Source organism: Cotesia typhae, unplaced genomic scaffold (genome assembly GCF_013202065.1).
Source record: "Cotesia typhae breed Kobodo isofemale line unplaced genomic scaffold, CoteBio_Ctyphae contig_50, whole genome shotgun sequence".
Lineage (NCBI taxonomy): Eukaryota > Metazoa > Arthropoda > Insecta > Hymenoptera > Braconidae > Cotesia > Cotesia typhae.
Window position 1 is genome coordinate 2,777,012 of NW_027423758.1, and position 15,761 is coordinate 2,792,772.

The window sequence follows — 15,761 nt, forward strand, 5'->3', positions numbered from 1 at the left end:
CCTCTCGTAAATAAAAAATAATTAGTTACATATTGGTTTAAGCTCGTTTATATAAACTTAATTATACATATAACGTTGGAAGTAATAAGATAAGATTACTTACGATACAGAAATAATTTTTAATTTAAATATTTATCTAAATTATATTGTAAAATAATAAAAAAATATAAAACATAAAGTTGAATATGAAAAAAATCCATTGGATAAAAAAAATACAAAAATTATCCACACGGTGAATAGTAAGGAAAAAATACTAGTGATTAATGATTGAAAGTAAGTACTATGATATTCAATATTCCAAAAACTATCTTAATTGTTTTTGTATTTATTTAAATCAAAACTCAGGTATATAGTGCGTTTGCTTTGATCATTTTTCTGAAATATATATTATATAATTATATATAAATTGCGTAAGAGTAAATTGAAAATAATTCTTAGAACTTACTGTAGCAGCATAAAAACCATAAATTCGGTCTGCGCATTTTATTACACTGTCATTGTGTGATATAAAAATAATTTGTTGCTCCTTTTTAGCTTCGTTTAAGTACTTAATGACGTTCATCACATTTTTTTTGTCCAAATCAGCATCAATTTCATCCAATAAAAGTATCGGAACATGCTGATCTCTAAAAAAAACAATAAATTTCAAGTACACGGGAAGAAAAACATTACACTGTATATCCTCCTATATTATACTCAGTATAATCTGTGGTGAAAAAAAATTTCAGATAATATCAAATACATTCCAGATTATACTAAATTATTTTTATATTACACTCAGTGTAATCTCCAATTTGACCAAGTAATTTTTCCGGTTATACCACGTAAGGTTACACTGGATATAATCCGAAAAAATATCCCGTATAATTTGAATTAGTAGAATCTTGGATTATATAATTTTTTCAAAAATTGTGATATTCAACTTTTTCTTTTTAAATTTATAAATTTTTTTGAAAATTTGTAATATTTGTGAAAATTGTGGTAATTAATTTTTTTAATTGTGCTTTTTTTTTTTTTTTTTTTTTAATATATCAATAAAATCAAATAGAAATTTCGTTCAAAAAAATAAAAATTTAAATGGTGACCCCACTTAAAAATATTTACTAAAAATTTTTCCCAAATTATCGGAAAAATTGTGCTTAAATGATCCTTAAAAATTTTCGATTCATTCATTGCATTGTATTTTTGAAAAATATATAAAAAAATGAACAATTAAAAAAAAAAAAATAACTATCACAAATTTTCAAAAAAATTATATAATCCAAGATTCTACTAATTCAAATTATACGGAATATTTTTAAGATTATATTCAGTGTAATCTTATATGCGGTATAACCACAAAAATTACTTGGTTAGATCGGAGATTACACTGAGTATAATACAAAAATAATTTAGTATAATCTGGATAACATTTGATATAATCTTAAATATTTTTTCACCACAGATAACACTGAGTATAATATGGGAGGATATGCAGTGTAATTTTGTTCTTCCCGTGTACTTTATTCTAATAACTAGAATTCAAATTTGCGCGCGCAAGCGCGCGCCTTACTATAGCGTTTGCTTATATTTTCATGCTCATGATATATTCGACCAATCACGTTACGAATAGTTTGATGCCACATACATTTCATCTCAATTTTATTATGGGATAATTTAAAAAATTTTTTTAAACTTCTAAATATTTACCCATGAATCGAAAACAATAAAGACAAAGCAGCAAGAGTCTTTTCGCCTCCAGATGGCTCAACGGGACCACGATTTTGCTTATTGGGTGGTACAAACTTAAATTTAATTTCATCTAAATATGGTTCTTCCGGGTTCACTGTAAGCAGAAATGCTTGAGCCGAGTCACGACCTGTTATTTTCTATAATAGATTTATAAATAAGTAAATTGCATTAGAGATTGTAAATAAAAATTTAATCAACTGGAGTATGTACTTTATAAACTGCTCCTAGTTTCTCTCTGATGGATTCAAAAGATTTCATGAATGTATCATATCTTAATTTCTTCACTTTTTCAAATTCACCAGTGAGTTTCCTTAATTCTTTTAAATGTTCCTTGTGCTCTTTAGCGAGTTGGTCTAATTTTTTTTTAACTTCATCCAATTCAGATTCCACCTATAATAAATATTAATAATAAATATCAGGAACAAATAAATTAATAAATAAAGATTCATAAATATAATGATTTATAACGCTAAAGCAGTCAAAATATAAAAGACATTCAAACCGTAGAACTCGTAGGCATTGAAAGTAATTTCTGGCGTAAGCTAGCAAGTTCATCTTCATACACTTTCAACAATCCATCGATATTGCGACCATCTGCGGAATCTTCTAGTAAAGAGTCGTAATTAAAAGACAAATTTTTTTCAAGGTTGTATATTTCTTCAAGCTTTTGAGAGTCATAGTCTTCAGGCTCCACAGACTCAATTAATTCGTAAAGGTCGTTTAGAGAAATAATATCATCTAAAAGCGGCAATTCAATCATCTCATTCTAAAATTTTATACAATTAGGTGGTTATTTAAATTAACGGACTCTTTAATGAAAGTAAAAATGTAAAATATAAACCTTTGCTCTCAAAATCCAATCATGAAAATCTGCTCTTAAAGTAGCACCATTTTCACTTGGGTTTTGGATTTGGGATAATAATTTAGAATCATATTTTTATGTTTCTCAATACCAGCTCGTAATTTTTTAATTCAGCGAGATTGATATTTAGCTCTTCAATCAACGGTTCTAATTTTTTTTTATCTAACTCTTCTTCTCTTTCCAGTGCTTTCAAATCTTTTTTTAATTCTTCCATCGCTGTTTTCTTATTGAGTAAATCATTTTCCAAATTTCTAACAATATCACTCCACCTTTTAACATTGTTTGAGGCATTTTTATTAGATTCATACTCAATACAACTTTCGATTCGTTCAATTTGTTCTTCAATTTTGCGTAAATTTGATTTTTTTTCTTCTTGAAGTCTATAATTAAAAAAAATTAATTATTAATAAATTTAAACTTATTTTATAAACACTAATAAAATAAAATAAAAGAACGCCATTCGGCTACACCCGAAATAGAAGGTAGATTTCATAGAATGAATTATCATCTTGTCTCAATAACTTTCGTTTGACATAAATAAGTAGGTTGTATTACACTGAAAAGGGTTCAATTGAACTCTTAACTTTGATAAATTAACTAAAAATGTCAATATTATATACGTCAAATTAAAGGTAATTTCATGAGCTTCTACATGAATTCATAAAAAAATTATCCATCTTTTTCAATCAAAAGTTATACATAAATTAAATCACCAAAAACGTAATTTTTACTATTTTGATAATTTTGAAGAGCTACCATTTTTAAACTTATTGACGGATTTCGCTCATCTTCGAATTCATCCAAGGTTATTATCCAAACAATATATGTCGCAAATTTCAACTAGATCCGTCAAGAACTGTAGGCACAATCGCGGCAACTTCCCGCGTTATATTACATATGTAAATTTTTTAACTAACGTTATTTGTTAGCTTTACTCGACTAGTTAAGAGATATTACGACAAAATTCCGAGTAAATTCTGACATGAGGACCAATACAAAAGATTGATTTCTATGAAATCTACCTAAAAATTAACCTGATTCAAGAGAAGAAATCTATAACCAACACAAACATTTTGAATAGCTTGATTGTTTCAATTCAAGAATTTTTTTCTTGAATCAAGTTAATTATTTTATTAGCGTACTGTTTGTTATAACATACCGTGATTGATTTACATATGCATTGATAGATTTTATGCCAAGATTTTTACAAAAGTCTCGATAAACTTCATTTTCTATAGAAGCATTCTGATTTTGAAGTTCTTGACATTCTAAATTAACTTTATCCAGTTCTTTTTGTGTTTCCTCACACTGAAGCTTAAATAAAAGTTTTAATTGAAACAACTAGATACAATTTATAGTTATTATTGTTATAAAAAGTAATTTATACCTGTAAATGTTTCTTTTCATCAGTTAATTTTGAAATACTTTCTTTTAATTCGTTATACTCGGATTCCTACAAACAAAATCAAATGGTGGAATTTAATTTTTATTGAAAATAAAAAAAATACAAACCATTTTCTTGTAAGCATCTTTTAAATATTTTATTTTCCAATTAAGATTATTCTGTTTTGATTCTAATGATTTTAATTCAGATTGATTGTCTAAATATTTTTGCCCTTCTTTAAGAACGTTGATGATTTCTTTTTTTCGTGTCTTCAAATTTTCAGACATCTGAGAATCAATTAATTGAACTCTTTTGCTAATTGAACTCTTTCCACCAGAAAATGATCCATTCGTTTTGTAAAATGTTCCATCTAAAGATACACAGTTATGCTTATTTCTAGATTTCAAATCATAAGCGACATAGTTTGCGTCCTTTGACAATTCACAAACAAGGGTATTTTTAGTGACGAATAAAACAGCACGACTTATTTCTGTCGGGAATTGTAAAACGTCATACAACAGCTTGACATTATTTTTACCGTCAAACAAACTTGGATCACTAAAATCATTTACAATTATAAAATTACTCAAGTTTTAGTTTAATATAAATATTTTTTTACCTAAATAATAAATTGATACCCACCGCAAGCGCTCTTGTAATACAGGAACATCAAGACTATCTAGAGGAAGAAATTTTTCATAGGTCAGGCAACTTTTCTCTAAAATCTCAACGCACTTCATAGCTGTTTTTCTAGTGTCAACTATAATAGCCGAGAAGAAATGACCAAATACTTTAGCCATCGGAATTTTATAACGACTATGAATAGGCTGGCAGACTTGATACATACGCCCGTACTATAAATAATCATTTTTAATAAGTAAAAATTTATTAAGGGACACAACCAGTGTGAAATTTTCAAAAAATCGATTTTTTGTTTACATTTCAATAGGGTATATATTTAAAAATAATATATTAAAATTTCAAATCGATAACTCAAATAGCTTTTGAGTTACAGCCATTTAAAAAGTAGCTGCTTGGCAGTTAGAATAAGATCTTTTATCTTTAAACGCGTTTTTCTCGAAACAGCATTTTTCGAATTTGCTAGAGTGATTCGGAGTGAACTCGGGGACAAATGATTCGATCACTACCAAATTTTTTTCTGCATGTTCTGTATACAGTTCTCCATACGATGGCCCTCCAGTTTTTGATCTGATCAAAAATTGAATTTCGGCAGGCCAAAACGATTACAATTTTGGGTAAAATTCAACTTTTTTTTCAAAAACGCTGCCACTTTGTCAATTTTTGATATTTTTTCAACCGAGAGTCATTGTACGGACAATATCTTCTAGTTTAACGAGAATTTGTTTTTTTTCGGTTTCATTCATGAAGAAGGCCGAAATCACTCCATCAGTGAAAGACCTTTTTTTTAACGCCGTCGGAGATCGCGTATAACTCGAAAAAAATTTAATTTTTCTTCAAAAATTTTACTGCATATTTTTAAAATATGTATTAATATACCCTTCAAATTTTAAAACAATTCATACAGAAGTTTTTTTATTTTAATTCCCAAAAATCGCCTTTTTTAAGACTGCCACACTGGTTATGCTCCTTAATATTCGATAATCCATAATATTTACCACTCCTTTGACTGTTTTATTCAAATATTCTAATGTTTCTTCTTCCCATTTAGCTATTTGAATTTGTGATTTATCTAATTTAAGAGAATGTACTTTCTCATCAATTGCATTAAGCTCTGCCATCAACTCTTTTCGTTGTTTTTCTGACGTTTCAGCGTTCAGTTTTAATTTATCAAGATCTTGATGAACTTCTTCCAATTCCTTTTCAGTTTCTTTTATCTTCTTGACAATTTCTTTTAATCCACTCTCATTGTTTGAAAGTAATTTGGTCTTCTTTTCTAATTTGTTATTTAGGTCATTCAGTTGACGGTGAAAATTTGCCATTTGATTATCAAATCCTCTGCGTCGATGTTCTAAAGTGTCTAATGCTTGAACAATAGTCACATTTTTCTCCGAAACAATAGTTTTCAAGCGCTGATACTCATTTTCCTTAAAAAAAAAAATGTTTTAATTTCAATTATAAATTTTTAAAAATAAAATAAAATAAAATATATACGTGTTGTTGAATCTTTTCCCAATTAGCTGGATCTTGATTCGACGCATCTAGACATTCTTTCTTCTTCTCATTTTCAATCTTCAAAGCATCCTCCAGCTCTTTCATTGCTTTTGCGCGCGACTCATCAAATTCCCGAGCTTTTTCAAGATTTTTTTTTACAGATTCTATTTTTTTCTCATCTTTCATAATCTGTTCATTCAATTCTTCAAAGTTAGCTCTAACCGTTATTTTTAGCGAAAAATTTACTGAAGATTGAAGCTCATATTCTTCAATTTTTTTTTTAGAACTATCAATTATCTTTTGTAATTCCTTCAAAATTTGCTCTCTTTCTTTAACCTTATTTTCTTTTTTTTCTTTCATTTCTAGCAGCTTTCGTATTTTTTCCTCTACCATCTTTATACTTATGTCCAAAATATACAAATTGGCAAGGATAAATTTTTTTAAATACTTTTCCTAAAGACAAATAAATTTAAATGATATAGAAGTAAAAATAAGCAAAAAAAATACTAAAGTTATTGAAATTAAAATTACATATTCTTCTTGAAGTCCATGTGAAATTCTATTAGTTTTTGATACATCTCTAAGACGTTTTTGAGTAGTGAGCAACTCTTTTTTGCTATTAAATAATTTCTTTCCATCGAGTCTAGCTTGCTCTATCTGACTCAACAAAGTTTGATAATCTCTGCGAAAAGAAATAGAGCCACTAATTCTTTCAAATAAATTTGTTAAATTTTTTCCATTTAAAGAAGCGATTGCCTGAATGTCTTCTTGATAAACGATAATATTATTCTTTATATTGATGCCAATATTCATCAACTCTTGCACGTATGTTTTTCTCCTACGTCCTATTAAGCATTTAAAAATTTATACAATTCTGATAATCAAAACTTGAAAACATTCCTTACTTGGTCATCAATTGAATAATTGAATGAAGAACCATCAATCTCCTTGGTAAATGACTTTTCAGTCGAGTCCGCGAATGAAAACGTACATTTATATATGTCCTGTTGAAATTTTGAAATAAAATTTATTATTTAAGTAGAGTAAGGTAAAAGACCCAGTTATTAACATTTGTAATTTTATCTTAATTGAAAAAAAAAAACAATCAACTCTAATAAATTAATAAATGTAATTTTTTAATTATAAATTTTAAGAAAATTAGTTTTTTGAAAACATTTAATTTTTTTAATTAGCATAAAATTGCAAGTGTCAAACAACTAGGCCAGTGTCAATAACTGGGTCTTTTATCTTAAATAAAGTTAAAAAATATTAAAAAGCAACTCACTTTTCTGATTCGTCAGCATGAAAATGAATAAGCTGTTTAGAGTTCCGAATTCGTAATTTTCGTAAATTTTCATTGAAACAAAAAGCGAAAGCATCAAGAAAGTTCGATTTTCCTGAGAAATATAAGAAAAATTGAATAAAATTATAATACTGAAATCAACAAACATTTGAAAAAATTTTTTATTTGCATTACAAATCAATCATAAAAAAAAATAATTTTTAAAAAATTGCACATGTAATTCTTTAAAATTTTTAGATGTTGGATTTTTTCATAATAATTCAGTTGTCATAAAAATGACATTAAAGTTAGCTGTCACTTGACAATTTTTTAATTCTCTTTAACAAAAAAATTTGTTCTAAAAAGTTATTTTTAAAAAATTACATTTTTAATTTAGTAAAATTTCTACAAGTCCATTTTTTTAATAATTTTTTCTAACAAATAAATTTGCTCCAAAAAAATTATTTTTAAAAAATTGCATTTATAGTTTTTTTAAATTTATAGATGTCAATTTTTTTTTTTAATTTTTAAAATTATCAACTATCTGCTAAGTTAATTTTCATAATTTAATGTCATGTCATAAAAATCAAAAAAATTGATAGTCTGTTAATTTCAGTATTCTATATTGCAATGAATAAACCATTTATATAACACTGAAGTTGACAGATATTAAAAATTTTTTTGGAATTTTATAGCAATTAAATTATTAAAAAAAAATTTTAATTAAAAAGTATCACATGTGAAAATTAATAAAAATTACAAGTGAAAATTTTTAGAAGCATTTTTTATTGTAATTAATTTGTTAAAAAAATTTTTAAAATTGACAGCTGACCGCTAACTCCAGTATTATCCATTTATAATATTCTTACCTGATCCATTTAAACCATAAACAGCGTTTAATAATTCGAAAGGGTAAAATTTATTAACTCCAGCAATAGACTTGAAAAAAGATATTTCTAATCTTGATATTCTAGCATTTAAAACAGCTGATTCCATCATTAGATAGTTTTTTACTTGCACCGAAATAGTTCCTTTGTTTTAAGATGTAAAACCGTCACAAAATGAATACAAACTTCAATTTTTTACTTCTAAGAATCATAGAGAGGGGATGAGAACAAGGTTGAATCTAACGGTCAAATAATTCCAGGAAAAAAAGTGCACATAAGAGTTCATCATCAATATTTATAGTATTAAATATTCGTTAAATAAATAAATGAAACATTTTATTGTTTAAACTATCTTGATAGACATTAATACATAAATAAATAAGCGGAAAATAAAAGTTTCGCGTCAATGCGAAGTAATGGCGCGAAAAATTAAATGTTTAAAAGTCGATATTTTAATTCTATCAAAAATAACAATTTATTTATTATTAGAATTAATTTTTCATAATTCTTATTATAAAACTATTCTATCCGAACAAAAACAGTTTCACTGTAAAAAAATTGCGCCAAGTCCACGTTCATAAAACTCATCTCAATAACATTTGCACTTTACAAAAAAAATAAGACTCAATATAATAATTGTCATTCTTTACAAAAAAAAAGTGAAATACAAAAAAATACCAAGAAACTGTCATAATGTTAAAAAATTGAAAGAAAATTTGTTGAAAATTTAAAAATTAAAAAAATTTTTTATCGTACTTGGCGCGCGTCATTGAGTACCCCAAATTTTTTCGGAAGAATTTCAACCCGAGAAAAAACGATTTTGCTCGAATTTATGTAATTATATGTATAGTTATACATATTCGGGCTGATCAGCTCTAATTACATAATATATGATTTCATACAGTCTTATACTTATAAATTTACATTAGTCAAGCATACTCAACTCATTAAAAACACTGCTTACTCGATTAATTATCAGTTTCAGTGAAAAATCCGTTTTTAAATTTTTTTAAAATTTTTAGTGGACATAACTATCAATATGGTGGTGTGGTGAAATCATCTGAAATTATATAAAATTTTTGGATTCAATTTTTTTCAGCTCTGTCATTAAGCTTCAATGAAGAAACTTGATATTGCTTAGTTTAATTGTAATTAACACATTTTGATTGGCAATCACACCGCATTTTCTCAATTTAGTCGGCCATATGTTTTCTTTTTTAGAGCACTCAATTGTATCTACTTTGAAGTAGTTTTCATAACCAAACACGAGAGGGCGTTTTAGTAAAATCATAAATGATGTCTGGAAGATTAAAAAATTTCAAATAACATATGTATGACATGTCGATTTTACCTAAATTTTGTAAAACTTATTATTAAATAATAATAGTTGATTAATTAAATTCATGCATTTTATAGGTTGACTTAATTATAAATTTTAATCATTCAAAGGATGTTTATTTATCCTGAAAAAATTTGGGGTACTCAATGACGCGCGCCAAGTACGATAAAAAAATTTTTTTAATTTTTAAATTTTCAACAAATTTTCTTTCAATTTTTTAACATTATGACAGTTTCTTGGTATTTTTTGTATTTCACTTTTTTTGTAGAGAATGACAATTATTATATTGAGTCTTATTTTTTTGTAAAGTGCAAACGTTATTGAGATGAGTTTTATGAACGTGGACTTGGCGCAATTTTTTACAGTGAAACTGTTTTTGTTCGGATTTCACATCTTTTTGTAAAGAATGAAAATTTTTGAAACGAGTCTTATTTTTTTTGTAAAGTGCTAATGTTATTGAGATGAGTTTTATGAACGTGGACTTGGCGCAATTTTTACAGTGAAACTGTTTTTATTCGGATTTATTAATAACAACAATCATTTTAGTAATAATAATGATAATGATAAACATTATTATTGCTTTCATTTTTAACATCAATTTATTATTACCGATATTAATACTTTCAGTATTATAATTACTATTATTGTTATTTTTATTATGGTTACCAATATTATTTATTGTTATTATGATATTGTTGTTAGTAAATGACGCAATATATCAAACGCATAGTCATGTTTCGTATTATCAAGAGATTAAGATTATTTGAAACCCGCTCAATTGGATGACAGTGCCATCTACATGCATTAACCATAAGATCATCGAATGTACACACTTTTCAATGAGAATTCCCCAGACACTGAACATCTGGTTTATCCGAAGAAAGTATAACTCATACAATGTTTGTGTGTTTAAACTGGTTAACAAATAAAATTTAATTAAAAAAATATGTTTCAAACATAAACATGGAAGGTTGTATGATAATTTGTTCTATAAAATTTTTTGTTTCATAAGATACTTTTACATTTTTAATTTCAAACGTAAACTTTTCCTCGCGCAATAGTAAAAATTCATAAATAAATGAATTTTTTCAGGCAAAGCTATAATCATATGAAAAGTCGTTCGTTCTTTGATTTTACAGCTCAAATTATGATAAAAAAATTAAAGTTTTCTTTTCTCATATTAGCTAGTGGTATTAAAAATTTAAACTGACTAATCCGCGTAAACGCCTCCGGATTAAATCGATAACTTAAATTATCGATGAAAATTATACATTTCTTATATATACAAAGAGAATTTTGACATTTTCTTAATAAGAAAAAATTTTAATTTAGATTTAATACTGCAATACACATTAATTCAATGAAAATAACAAACAATTATTTTAGTAATAATAATGATAATGATAAATATTATTATTGCTGTCATTTTTAACATCAATTTATTATTACCGATATTATTACTTTTAGTATTATAATTAGTATTATTGTTAAAAAGTGTTCCTATGCAGAGATATCTGAATAAAAAATTATAATAGGGACAAAATTTAAGCAGTTATATTCAACGCTGTCTGAACCGAAATAATTCTGATTCATAGAACTAAACAATTTTTTTCAATTAATTAATATTAGGAAAAAAAGGTATGAACTACTGTTATAATAGAAATTTAAGAAAAAGAAAGAACGTAGAATTTAAAATAAAATTTGCAACCTCAGAAAAACGTCATGCTTACAGTAAACACAGTCGGTAGTCTGACGCTCCGTTTACAACGAAATTTTGAACGGAACTTGGTGCCAGATTCTACCGAATCTGTGGATTAATTTTTTTTTATTTAGTATTATAATTTAAAAAAAATTTTTGTTTTGTTGTTTGTGCTCATTTACTTAAGTATTTTTTTAACTTTAAAAGAAGTTAGTAGTAGATATTTTATTTAATTTCTTGTTAAGTTTAAGATAAGTTAATATATTTTAAGTATTAAGATGTCATATATACATAGAAAAAGAAAATTTTTTGAACTAAGAAAATTGTAAGGAAGACCGAAGTTATTTTGGAGCAAGAAGGAATTTTCTTGGCTTAAAAAAATTAACTTCATTCAAGAAATTTTCAATCTTCCTTAAGATTTTTTGATTTAAGAAAATTTACGCTTGACTTAAGACTTTCTTTCTTTCGGTGTACCTCAAGTTTTCAATTTACTTCTTTTGTAAGAAAAATACGTAAGCACTTTTAGAATTCGCAGGCCATCTTACTGATTGTACAGTCTCATCATCTATTTGGATCCATGATAAATTTTATTTAATCATCGCAACATGATAATTTTCAGAATTACCATCTTTTGAAGAGTAAAATATAGCACTTACAACAGCATAGTTTGTATTACATATTGATATTTTTGCTTTGGGTACCGATTTTATAAACCCTTTTTTCCTATTTATTAATTTATTTTTTCCTTTGATGGACACATGTAACTTCACAACTAATATCTGTTGCAAGGAATTTAATGAAATTTTTGTTAGCGTTTCTTTGACTTCTATATAATTTTCACAAAATTTGAAATTAGTAATTAAATTAGTAAACCAATATCCAAATGATGAATCAATTAATTCTTGTAGTTCAAATGTTTTTTTCTCATCATATATTGAAACATATAATACATTTTCTAGTATACTGTAAGAATTGGAATAATTGCATGTTTTGCATCGATCATTAATTTCTAATTTAAATTGTACTAAATTTCGAATATCACAATTATCATCACAAATTTTAAGAAATACTGATACAGGATCGTTATTTGTCATAGAATAAGGCTGCTCTATTAATGACTCTTTAATGTCACTGGACTTTAAAAGTAATTCGCGATTATTATATTTGCTGTATAAATTACTAAGTTTATTGTTGACAGATTGATTTTTTGGGCTATGATTGATTAATAATTTTCTAATTATTGTATTGTTAAATATACATAGAATAATTGAATCAAGACCATCGGAAACGTTATCACAGTTTTCAATACCTCGAAATTCTAATAAATTAAGAGAAGCTTTTTCGCATTATTGGGTTCAATTTGAATAGAATGTTCTTCAACTGCCCAAATCATATCCCATACTTTTTGCCAACGTGTATCAGGAATTGGTATGGTAGGTAAATCAGACCTATAAATTTTTCTTAAACGATTATATTCTTTAATTGCTGAAGAGCTTGCTTTAACGGAATGAGGATCAAAATTGATTAAATATAGTCCACGTAACTCTGTTACACGAGATAGGGTTACATAAATTTGACCAACATTAAAAATGGTGTTCCCTGCTTCAATGATGGCATTTTTTAAACTTAAACCTTGACTCTTATCAATAGTTACTGCATAACTCAAGCATAATGGAAATTGTTCTCTTACAACGAAAGCTTTTTCAAATAATTGAAATTTTACTTTAATACCATTTTAAAAATCAGCTCCTAAATTATCATTTATTATTATTATGATATTGTTGCTAGTAAATAAGACAATGCATCAAACGCATAATTACAATACGAATTATCTAAAAATTATGATTATTTGAAACCCGCTCAATCGAATAACAATGCCACCTATAGGAAATGACCAAAAGATCATAGAATGTACACACTGCTTAATGAGAATTCTCGAGATCCTGAACAGCTGGTATATCCGAAGAAAGTAAAACTCAAACAATGTTTAGCGTATTATCTATTTGGTCTGGTTAATAAATTAAATTAAATTAGAACAATATGTTTAACAACATACACATAGAAGGTTGTTGGATAGTTTAGTTAGTAGTTTACTCTGTAAATTTTTTTGTATTCATAAGAAATTTTTACATTCTTAATTTAAAGTTTGTACTTTTCCCACGGATATGAAATGTTCATAAAATTATTATAAAAATAAATTAAACTTTTATTTTCCGTAAAGAAACTAGTAGCATCGATAAAATTTCATGAAAATTAGTCGCGTATATCTTTTGGATGAGATTGATAGACTTGAATTATCAATCATAATATTTATATTTTATAAAATCGTAGGAAAAATTTTATATATTTTTGTAATTTAGAAATTGTGAATTTGGATTTAATACCACAATCCTTAATAATTTAATAAAATAATCGTATTGTTCAATATTATGAATGCAATTATTTTTAACATCAATCTATTGTTATCATTATAATAACTATCAGTATTATCTTCATTTTTATTGTTATTATTAGCATGATTATTTTTATTACATATTATTATTATCATAATTATGTTATTAGTAAATAATACGATTCATCAAACTCATAATGAATATAAGCATTATGTACAGAATATTGTCGTTTTGAATGTCCGCGCAGTTTGGTCGCAGTATAGCAGTGCCACCTATGTCTGTAGAACACTCGAACAGAATTACTAAGGCAATGATCAGCTGACTATTACATAGAAACCAAATCCAAACAATGTGAGCTCTTGTAGATATTGACTCTAGTTAATAAATAGAACTTAATTTAAAAAAAAGTTAATTTAAAAAAATTCATATGTAAAGTTGATAGTAAATTCTATAGATTTTATTAAAAAAAAAAAAATTTCAACATTTTATGTGATTGAAAAAATTTTCAATTCAAATTATGTACTTTTGCCGCGGAAAATTAGTGCACAAACAATTGTAACAATAAAATCACGTTAAACTTTTATATCTCGTAGAGTAACTAATAAGCATTAATAAAATTCCATCAAGTATATCCTTTGGTTTAGATTGATAGACAAATTATCAATCATAATATTTATATTTTATAAAATCGTAAAATAAATTTTCATGGTTTTTATAATATTGGTGATGATTGTTACTATTTCTTTTATTTTCGATTTCGAACTTTCTAACTACAGTTTGTGTTAGAGTAACATTGACGAGCCCTAGTGAGCATCGACGCAAGCTCATAACTTTTTTTTAACTGTAGTCTCCCATCTAGTGGAGAGTTACCATACATTCTCGAATTATTTAGTCTGTGGCATGTCACTTTCTCCATAAGAAAAAAAGTCAAAATCTAAAAATCTGGGTCGCTATAGTTTGTGCTAGAGAATTTAATTAATTTTAAATAGAATTTATTATTTTCAATGACCATTATCAATTAATATTGATAATATAACATATAATGTATAATTATAGAGTAATATTGGAGAAAAAAAAGTTCTGTAGAATTAATAAAATTTTACAACCTAAAAATATCGTTCTGCTTACGGTAAACACATTCGGTAGTCTGGCGCTCCGTTTACAACGGAATTTTTGAACGGAACTTGGCGCCAGATTCTACCGAATCTGTAGATTCGCTCAAGAAATAATTAAATTAAATTATAATTTTGATCATTTATCCTTGCAAATCAGACAATTTGATATTCTTCAACGATGATTTAAAATAAATTTATTATTACAATAAATTATGTTTAATGGTTTCAAATTAAAAAAAAAAAAAAAAATACTTGCGGAATCAAATGATTGACTACAAATTTTATTTAAATTAATAATTGCGTTTTTTTAGTTGTGCTTTCATTACAGATGAAAATAGGTTCAAATATAATTTTCTTAATATGCGATAAATTGAATTGCGTCTAAAATTTCATCAATAATAAATTTTCTGAATCACAAAAAATATTGCTGTAAAACTTGTAACGATTTGGACGATAAAAATTCTGTTTGATCCAGTTCAGAGACTTTTTATTATTTATTACACAAATTATTTTGCACAATAATATATACATCAATTTCACTTTTTACATTAATAAATACTATAAAATATATTTTAGTAAATTTATATCACGTTAAAACAATAATTCAGTATAACAAATTTATATAAATTAAATTAAATTTATTTTTCATTTTTGGTATAAAAATAATTTAAAATAAAATCTAGTAATTTAAAAATTTTTAACACAATTTTTATAAAATTACTTTCTTTATATATTAAAAAAATAAAATTATTTAAAAATAATTTTCTAGAAATTGAAACAATTAATCCACAATTTTGTGAATTCAATTTTCGATTTATATTCAGACTATAGTTTAGTTTTTAAATTTTGATTAACTTTAAAAACACGGATATGTTTAATATTTCAAATTAAGAACTATGAAACTTCTTCCTATGCTGTAGTAACAAAATTTTTCTT

At 25.8% G+C, this 15,761-nt stretch overlaps 2 protein-coding genes across 2 annotated transcripts; both read right to left on the reverse strand.

Annotated features, from left to right (window-relative positions):
- Positions 1-309: 309 nt before the first annotated feature.
- Positions 310-2,491, reverse strand: LOC141531945 (structural maintenance of chromosomes protein 1B). The gene is made up of 5 exons (XM_074250055.1): positions 2,234-2,491; positions 1,942-2,121; positions 1,690-1,868; positions 446-626; positions 310-375 (listed from the first exon to the last, which is right to left on the reverse strand). The coding sequence occupies exons 1-5, from the start codon at positions 2,489-2,491 to the stop codon at positions 310-312; spliced, it is 864 nt and encodes a 287-aa protein (XP_074106156.1).
- Positions 2,359-7,105, reverse strand: LOC141531630 (structural maintenance of chromosomes protein 1-like). Its single transcript, XM_074249544.1, has 10 exons — positions 7,016-7,105; positions 6,642-6,955; positions 6,111-6,563; positions 5,615-6,043; positions 4,620-4,831; positions 4,106-4,535; positions 3,981-4,046; positions 3,753-3,907; positions 2,573-2,973; positions 2,359-2,497 (listed from the first exon to the last, which is right to left on the reverse strand). Exons 2-9 carry the CDS (start codon positions 6,921-6,923, stop codon positions 2,661-2,663), a joined length of 2,340 nt encoding a protein of 779 aa, XP_074105645.1. The 5' UTR covers positions 6,924-6,955; positions 7,016-7,105; the 3' UTR covers positions 2,359-2,497; positions 2,573-2,660.
- Between the last annotated feature and the right edge of the window lie 8,656 nt (positions 7,106-15,761).